Genomic DNA, 8,785 nt, shown 5'->3' on the forward strand with positions numbered 1-8,785 from the left:
CCCCAATGCGCACCCACCCCTTCTTACCCAGCCTGCGGCCATGCAGCTCAGATTCTTGTGCCAGTGAAGCGCAATTTCCCAGTAATATCCTGCCTTGTTGCACCCCCATTCCAAAAGCGTGCATGTCGGGCCCCCCTCCTGCCCGCCTAACGGCGCAGTTCGCTGCCCCCTCCTTTTAACCCCCTCCACGTCCCCTCCATACATACCCTCATTCATGCAGGCGTCCCCCGTAAGCCCGGCATGACGCGGGATGACCTCTTCAACATCAACGCAGGCATCGTGGCCACCCTGGCAGAGGGCGTCGCGCGGCACTGCCCAGACGCCTGGGTGCTGGTAATCAGCAACCCGGTCAACAGCACAGTGCCCATAGCTGCGGAGGTCTTCAAGCGCATGGGTGCGCGGCCCCCCCCCCTTGCCCCCCCTCCTGTCCCCGCGTACCCCTCGCAGCCTTCGGAGATGGGCTCTGCCCCGCGCATCTCTCCTCCCCCGTCCCCGACCCCATGCAGTCGTGGTGTGTAGCTTGCCAGGGCTACAACCTGTAGAAGCCCGCTCGCTCCTCCGCACCGAGCCGGCCGCCCCAATCCAACCCGCCTCCCCATCGAAGGCACCTACAATCCCGCCAAGCTGTTTGGCGTGACTTCGCTGGACGTGGTGAGGGCTGAGGCCTTCATTGGAGAGATCCTCGGAGTGGTGAGCGGCGCCGGGCCTGGTGGACTGCCGCGCGGGAAGGCCGTACTCAGCGCGGCCTCATTCTGGGGCATGCTTTGTGGACCTCCCACACTCCACCACGTGGGGCGAAGGGGGGGGGCAGTCGCGCGCCCCTGCCGCACATGCGAGCCCTGGCTACAGTCGCGCGCCAGGCGCCGGCTCAAGGGTGCTCGCGCCGCCGCCCCTCAGTTCGCGCGACCAGCGCGCCTCTGCTCGTGACGGCTCTGCTCGCCGGCTTTGGCCTGGGCTGACGGCTCCAAGACTCTCTGTGTGTTTGTCAATTCGCTTTTGTCGATTCGTCCGGGCCCCATCGCGTTTGCCCCCTCATGCTGCACGACCCCTGCCCCCCCGCCTTCCCGCCATCCCACCACCCTGCCAGGACCCCCGTGACGTGTCCATCCCGGTGGTTGGCGGCCACGCAGGCGCCACCATCCTGCCGCTGCTGTCACAGGCGAGCACAATCGGGCGCCGGGGTCCAGCAGCCCCGCTGGCATTTGAATTTGGCTTGTCGATGCAGACCGCTTTGATTGCAGCCTCTCCAGGACCCTGCAGCCAGAGGGTCCAAGCCGTTGCCCAGACACCGCCTCCGGTGCTCGCTTCACAGACAGCAACCCCGTCCCGCCACATACCTTGACGCCCTCTTTCGGGCCCGCCTCGCCTTTGCTCCTGGCCACGGTCGATCCTGTCATTGTCTTTCACAGTGCAAGCCGCCCCTCAGCCTTGACCCAGTCCGCGCAGAGCAGCTCATGGCACGCATTCAGGTGGGCCCCCCCCGGCTCAGGCAGGCGCGGGGGTTGGCGGCTGTGTCCAGGCGCCAGGGGCCCGGGGGCCTGGATGGGGCGCCGTGCTTTCGGCCCCGCGGCCCCAAAACCCGGCTCCGCGCTTTGCCACCACACATGCAGCTCCTTCGGGGCCCAGCCCCCTCCCCAAAAGGCCCCCGGTTCGAGACGGCCGTCGATACCCTGTGCACGCGACCCCTCCTGCTCCCATCCTCCACAACCTCCCCGGCTGCACAGCCCCTCCTCTTTCCCGACAAAACGACACGTCGCGCTTCACCCACCCACCCTCCTTCCCCGCGACACCTCCGTGTCTCCTCACCCCCAGGACGCGGGCACAGAGGTGGTCCAGGCCAAGGCCGGCGCCGGCAGCGCGACGCTCAGCATGGCCTACGCCGCCGCGCGCTTTGCGGAGGCCTGCCTGCGCGCGATGGCCGGCGAGGGCGGCGTGGTCGAGTGCGCGTTTGTGGCGTCGAGCCTGACGAGCCTGCCGTTCTTCGCGGGGCCGGTGCGGCTGGGGCGGGGCGGCGTGGAGGAGCTGCTGCCGCTGGGGCCGATGAACGACATTGAGCAGGTGGGGCCACGAAATACAGATTAGTAACCAGTGCATGTGGAAACTCTCAAAGGTTTAAGGCCACATTGCGGTGCGATTTTGGGAAGGTGCATGCTGGCGTTTGGATTTGGTGCGGTTCAGATCTGCTTGCTGGTGGTACGGCCGCGGCCCAACCTGCCCATGCAGCCCTGGCCTTCGACCCACAACATCACTGATCTCCCCTCACCCTCAACCTCGTTTTGTCCAAACCAGCGCAACTACGACAAGATGCTGCCGGAGTTGGCAGGCTCCATCCGCAAGGGCGTAGAGTTCGCGCAGCGCCGTGCCGCCGCCGGCGCCGGGCAGTAGCGGCTTCGCCCGTCTTCCTGTCTGGCCCGCCCACCACGGCTGCGGCCGCTACGAGAGATGCGCGCCCAGCGACAACGGCTCGGCTGCATCAAGCAACGCCCCGGCGGCAGTCCGGCGGGTCGAGCGGTGCGGCTGGCTGCGTGGGGACGCCAGCGCGCGTGGGGTGATGCGCAGGATGCACGCCCATTCACTCATGGGCCCCTCTCCTTGCCTGCAGTCACGCGTTGATGGTAGGATGTGTGTGCGCGTTTGCGGGAGCAGGGCGGCATGCCGTCGTCGGGATCACCTGTGCCTTGGCGTCGCTTGTCTTTAGGAGCTGATTTGTCGTGAAATTGGAGGATATTTTTGATATGTGCACTTGGTAGGTAGATTCTAACCCTCACAGGCGGTTTGTCGGCCTGATTCCGCAACCAACCTGTCTTTTGTTTCGACTCACCCCCTTGTTTCACGTCCACCTTCCCGCCGCCTATGTGCCCGCTTGCCACACGCCTCGCTGGCGCGCGTCATGGGCTCACCATCGTAAAGGCGTCAGTCATGCAGCATATTTGAGACTTGTGTGTGTGTGTGCCTTCGAGGGAACAGGTTGGAAAACGGGGGCGACGTGCCCCGAACTGCGCCAGCAGGCTGCCCACACGTCCTATCCAGTCCGCCGGCCCCGCCCCACTCAAAAACACCCGTGCTTGCTCTCAAGCTTCATCCCTCTTTTCACGGCTTGGGCCGCCACGCATGCGGGCCACTGGGGCTTGGCGCTGCTGGTGCAGCCAGCAGTGTCACTCTTGGGAGGCCACAATTGGCCGGCCACATGTGGTGCCGATGACCTGTTGACAGCAGCGCTGCTTCGCTGCCATCACCACCCAGCTCTCTTGCAGCTTGGTGCCACAAAGAAGACCGTAGATTTCCTTTACCACCAGCTGTCCCGCTGCTCCAGCTAGGCCGCCCTGCCGCATCTGAACAGCGAACGGGCTTGCGATGTCACTCAATGGCGGCATCACACCGACTCATCGAGCACGACACCAGCGAAAGGGCCCTGCGATCGTTTCTTTGGGTCAAAAAGCAAAGTCTGTTGTTTATAACCGCTTCGACAACCCGATCGATACTGTAGACAGCAGTCGGCAACCATGGCGGAGCGATCCTACGCAGCAGGCACCTGGGGCCGCCTGGTGGTTCCGCTCGTGCTTGATATGGGGGCTTGCATCGTGAGCGGCCTTTGGTGAGCGCTCACTATGCAACACCGCGATCCGACTGCATCGCAAAAATGGCGGGGGAAACCGGCACACTGGCCGTGTAGGCTGCAAAGCGCTGATAAGCATCACATTCATCTTACTGTACACCCGAGTGGTGTCTGCCCGCATGCAGGGCGCTGCGCTGCGATATGGGCTCCCTGCACCGAGCGCGCTTGGCAGCGGTTCTCACACACCTGCATCCCATCAACTGCCACGCACCCCGTCGTTGCCTTTACAGGTTCCACTACATGCGCGATGCCCTGAGCCAGACCGTCCGCGCCGCAGACCTCCTGGCGCTTCCAACGCCGCCCGTCCTGCTCTTGGTCCCGGCGATCCTTGTGGCCACCCTCGTCGCGACTGTCATCTTCTCCACCGCTCCCCTCGCCACCTCGGCACTGCACTCGTTCCGCCGCTCCCCCGCGCCGCCGCCGGGCGCGCCGCGGCTGTCCGCGGCGGCGGCGGCCAACGCGCTGCTGTTCCTGCTGGCCGTGTGGCTGGCCGTTGTCGTGGCGATCACGGTCCTTTGGACTGGCGTGGCCATGGTGACCGTCAAGTCGACGGCCGACGCGGCCGTCACTCTCAAAACCGTCGACCCCGCCATCAAGACGCTGATCTTCCAGTCCACCAACGGCGCCGTCGACGCGACGAAGGACGGATTCATCATCCCCATAAGAGTGGGCCCAGGCAGCGCCAAGGCAAGCTCCGCCGTGGCACTTCCGCCCCTTTTTGCCGGGGTGGCACGCAGCTCATCAGCCCCAGCTGCAGCACGGCTTGCTGAACACCTCCCTCTCACCGTTCGGTTGCAGAGCTCTGCCTGCCGTTCACAAACTTGCATCCTCCCAACCCTCCAACACGCCCACCAACATTGCCAAATTCAAATTCTTTGACAGGACGCGTTCCACAACGTCGACATCGGGAAGAGCAGCTGCAGCCTCTTCTGCTTCGTCCTCGCGCGCGCGATGCTGTCCCCCTCCAACCAGTGCACCTGCGACGGCGCCACCATGGCGGCCCTTGAAACCCTCGCCGTCGACATGCTGCGTGGGAGCCTGGTGCCGGCCGCCGTTTGCTCAGTAATCGTTCTCGCACTCGTCCTCGGGCTCCTCGCCGCGGGGTCTGCGCAGCTCGGCGCCGCGTTCTCCGCGCGGCGCCACAGCCGCGCCGCGGCTGCCGCGGCCGCGGCTGGCGCTGTCGGCGGCGGGTCGCCGTGGCCGTCAGAGTTTGACGAGGGGGCCGTTGTGGAGGTGGAGTCGCGGGCGGGCAACGGATTCAAGGCGCCGCGCGGGGACGTGCAGCGCCGCGACACCTTTGGGGAGTCCGACGTATGAGCAACCTCGTGCCTTGCACAGCGTTACGCCGGGGGCTCACGCCGCTGGTTTAGACTTACACGCACCGAGCTCTTATCCCCATTTTCGTAATGCGCCGGGCGCACACGCGGCGTTGGTGTGAGAGTGATTGTGCATGGACAGGCGCGCTTCGAACGCAGCCCGGCTGTGCTGGCACTTTTTGGACTCCATGTGCGAGCCTCGGCACGGCCTGCCGTGTGCGTACAAGTGTGCGGTGCGCACTTGTGTTTTCATAGCAATTCGCAGCGCGGTGCTCATTTGATACCATGATTTCAAAGCTCCAGGTGCACCCTCATCACGACTGCGCATCTGTCAGCTGGGGCGCCCACCCGTGCCAGCCGCGCGGCCCTTGAATCTCAACTGCTCCCTGTACTTACGGCCGCTGCATTGTGTTTGGAACGGCGAGGTCCCTGTTCCCTCTGCCTGCGGTGTCATCTGTGCAGGCGCAACCGCTGCACTCCTCCCATCACTGCGGTGTGCCCCATGGCAATGTGCCTGCTGTCGATTGTCCGCGCGAAGACAACAAGTTAACATAATTCAACATGATTGGAATGCTTCCTCATTGCGTTTTCGACGTCCGGCAATGCAGCCAGCATATCGTACCGCAACCAGCGGGTGTCGGCGTACCCTTTGCCCGGTGCCATGCACTCGCAGTCGTCTGCGCCTGCTTGTGGCTAATGCTGCGAGTCGAGGCTTGGACCCTCCTGCATTGCATAGAAACCCCCACAGCAGCATGTGCAGATGAATCTTCCCATGCCAAAATCTGGGCTTCATGCGCACGGGGTGAGTGTAGCGGCGCGGCGCGAGGCATGACGCAGCTGATGGCATGTGCTCGCATTTTGCACCCCCGCAAGAGTCCTTGGATTGATGGCGTGCCTCACGCGGTGGAGGTTTTGCCCTCCTCCCCCATGTATCAGTTTGTGTGCATTTCACCAGTGTGGGGACTTTTGGGATGAGGAGGATGATCTTTCCAGGCATCCTAGATTTGTAGACTTGTAAGCAATATACATTCACTAAAGACGGGTGGATTTGGTCACACTGGGGGGTTGCGCTGGGAGTACGACGGCGTGTCAGGAACGATACGGGCGACCGATGCTGTCCACGACGGTCAGCCGGCAGCTGCAATTGGGACCCTAGGTCCGCAGGCTGATGAGAGGGAAGACTTGTAGGGCGGCGGGGGCTGTGCGGGGGGCGCCGGGCGCTAATTTAGATTTTTCAAGGGTAACTGGGGTCGGGGTTGCCTTTGACGGGGGGCCAGGTCGTTATGAGTTGAGCACCACGTGATATTTTACACACCACATCAGCCTGCTGACTCGTGGTTTGCGCATCAACACGGCCCTCACAATTCCGCTGCAGAGCCCGTTTGCCCATGCTGGGATGCGAGGGGGCACGCAGCGCTTTCGCCACTTGCCAGTCCACCAACCAGGGTAAGCGATCCTTGTGCGCATATTGCTGACTGCTACAAAACGTTTGCGGCGTGATCGCTTATAAGCCTGCAGCGCGTTTCACACGTCTCCAATCGCAGCACCCTCTGCAATCATGCTTGCCAGCCGCAGCGCAGTGGTCTCGCGGGCAGCCGCCCGTCCCGTGCCTTTCCAGGCCCGGTCACGCCGCACCGTGTCTGTGTCGGTGGGTGCGGGATTGATCTGGTGTCATCTGCGCGTCTCGGGCGTCGCCAATGAACGCCCATCCGATGGCGCAATTGCACACACGTATATCAAGCGACTTTTATGCATCAGCGAGCCTTTAAGCAGCGGAGCGCGAGGCAGTTTATAAGATTTGGTGGCGTGCGTTGCGCTGCGCCACGCGGCAACGCCAACCTTCGCAACCGGTCTGCAGCCGCCGCTCGCGGCATGTGCCCTTAGGTGCCACAAGGCGGAACACTAGCCGCCACATCTCACATCCTCCGCTCCACCCATCTCATGAATCAACGCTCTCCGCCCCGCCCATTCAGTCCGTACCCCGCCCCCTGTGCAGCTGCGGACCGTGCGCCTCGCCGCTGCAGCCGACGCGACCCCCGCCCCTGCCTGGCCGCCCTCCCGCGCCCGCCCCAGGCCCTCAAGGTGGGCGAGAACCTGAAGGACTCCGCCGAGTTCTACCGCGTGCTCAAGGCCAGCGACGGGTCCGTCGTGTCTCTGGCCAGTTTCGTGAACGAGAGGAAGCAGCCGCTGGTGAGGGGCCGGGGCGGGGACGGGGCCGTGCTGAGGGGCCGGCGGGGCGCTGGTTTGGACTTACACCCGCCGCGGGCGCGGGCACATGGTTGCAGGGAAGGGGGGGATCCGGCCTGCCTCTGGCAGGGCCGATGCCCTTGTGGTGATTTTATCAGTTACTTTCCTCCATGGTGCGGCTCTGACTGGAGTGATCAGGCAGACGCACGCAACGCTCGGGACTCCCGCGTGACGTCATTACATCAGGTCTGTTTCCGCCCGTCCTTCTACCCACCCAAAACAGGTGCTGTTCTTCTACCCCAAGGCCGGCACCCCCGGCTGCACCAAGCAGGTGCGCGAATACCCAGCCACTCAGCAGGCGGCTGTCGACCAATGTGCGGGCGCAGCCGGGCTTCAAGCACTGGCCACCAGGGCAGGCAGCGGACTGGCACTGCTTGGTAGCGCGTGCCACGCCAGCTCTCTTGAGAGCTGCCTTCGTGAGTTTGTTGCCTCAAATGAGCCCCCAACGCCACCCGCACCCACACCCACAAAAACCCATAACCCAAAGGCCTGCAAGTTCCGTGATGAGTACGCGCGGTTCACTGATGCTGGCGCCGTGGTCTTCGGCATCAGCGGCGACGTGAGCTGGGGACGGGGGTTGGAATTCGTGTCAGCTTGGCCTTCCTGGGCCATGCGGCGGCCGTGCGGCGGCCATGTGGCGGCCATGCGGCGGCCATGCAGCGGCCATGCGGCGGCCATGCAGCGGCCATGCGGCGGTCAGAGTGGGCCCTGCGGAAAGCATGGGTGACGGTGGTGTGCTGCAGCCGTGGCACCCGTTGCGTGAGCGGCGACGATCTCGCATTGCCGCGCCCAGTTCGCCATCCGCATCCTTCCGCCACGCACCCTACACATACACACACAATCAAACCACGCACCCGCGTGCGCGGCCTCCCTTGATTTTCTATCCAGTCCCCCGAGGAGAACAAGGCGTTTGCCGAGGCGCAGCGCCTGCCCTTCCCGCTGCTGACTGACCCCAGCAACATCCTGCGCAAGGTGCGCCGCGCCGGCAGACTGCAGCGCCCGCGGCCTGTCGGTTGCGTGCCGGAACGTGCGGCGGCTGGCGCGGAGCGCGTGCGCGTGTTGGCGCGCGCTTGTCGTGTAGGTTGTGCGTTGCGCAATCTGGCGGCGCACGTGGCAGGGGCCTGTTGCAGCCGATTGCGATCCCACTATTAGCTCACACCCTCTCCCTGCCCACATCGCATGCGCTGACGACAACTCCATACATAGACCTTTGGCATCCCCAACGGTGCGACCCCAGCCCCGCCGGCCGCCCTCCCGGCCGGCCTGTATCCTTTCCGGCACCCCGACCCACTGTATGCCAAGCAACCGCCACCACCCTCCATGCGCAACAGCACGCATGGCGCCGGGCACGGTTCCCCTTCCGCAGCTCTGGGGGTGCACTCAAATCCTCGTCATCACGCCCGCCGCCCATGGCCTGTGCCCCACTCCCCACCCCCTACCCGCGATCTTTCTCACCGGCGCAGACCTGCTGGTCCTTCCCGGCCGCCAGACGTACGTGTTTGACCGTACTGGCAAGTGCCTGCTGTCCTTCAACAGCCAGCTGGACACGGAGAAGCACGTCAGCGAGGCCCTGGCGGCCCTGGCCACCGTGAAAAGCGTCGCGTGA

General features: G+C 64.5%; 3 protein-coding genes across 3 annotated transcripts; all 3 read left to right on the top strand.

Moving 5' to 3' along the window:
* Positions 1 to 240: 240 nt before the first annotated feature.
* On the top strand, positions 241 to 2,385 carry MNEG_7251 (malate dehydrogenase; the record flags this gene model as incomplete). The annotated part of the gene is made up of 6 exons (XM_014044273.1): positions 241 to 394; positions 605 to 690; positions 1,088 to 1,111; positions 1,410 to 1,469; positions 1,813 to 2,058; positions 2,290 to 2,385. The coding sequence occupies 6 exons, from the start codon at positions 241 to 243 to the stop codon at positions 2,383 to 2,385; spliced, it is 666 nt and encodes a 221-aa protein (XP_013899727.1).
* Positions 2,386 to 3,503: 1,118 nt separating this feature from the next.
* MNEG_7252 (hypothetical protein) lies at positions 3,504 to 4,933 on the top strand (the record flags this gene model as incomplete). Its single annotated transcript, XM_014044274.1, has 3 exons — positions 3,504 to 3,595; positions 3,847 to 4,282; positions 4,730 to 4,933. The coding sequence occupies 3 exons, from the start codon at positions 3,504 to 3,506 to the stop codon at positions 4,931 to 4,933; spliced, it is 732 nt and encodes a 243-aa protein (XP_013899728.1).
* Positions 4,934 to 6,490: 1,557 nt separating this feature from the next.
* MNEG_7253 (peroxiredoxin Q/BCP) lies at positions 6,491 to 8,785 on the top strand (the record flags this gene model as incomplete). Its single annotated transcript, XM_014044275.1, has 6 exons — positions 6,491 to 6,580; positions 7,006 to 7,122; positions 7,403 to 7,450; positions 7,667 to 7,738; positions 8,068 to 8,151; positions 8,546 to 8,785. The coding sequence occupies 6 exons, from the start codon at positions 6,491 to 6,493 to the stop codon at positions 8,783 to 8,785; spliced, it is 651 nt and encodes a 216-aa protein (XP_013899729.1).

Source organism: Monoraphidium neglectum, assembly GCF_000611645.1.
Source record: "Monoraphidium neglectum strain SAG 48.87 unplaced genomic scaffold scaffold01266, whole genome shotgun sequence".
Lineage (NCBI taxonomy): Eukaryota > Viridiplantae > Chlorophyta > Chlorophyceae > Sphaeropleales > Selenastraceae > Monoraphidium > Monoraphidium neglectum.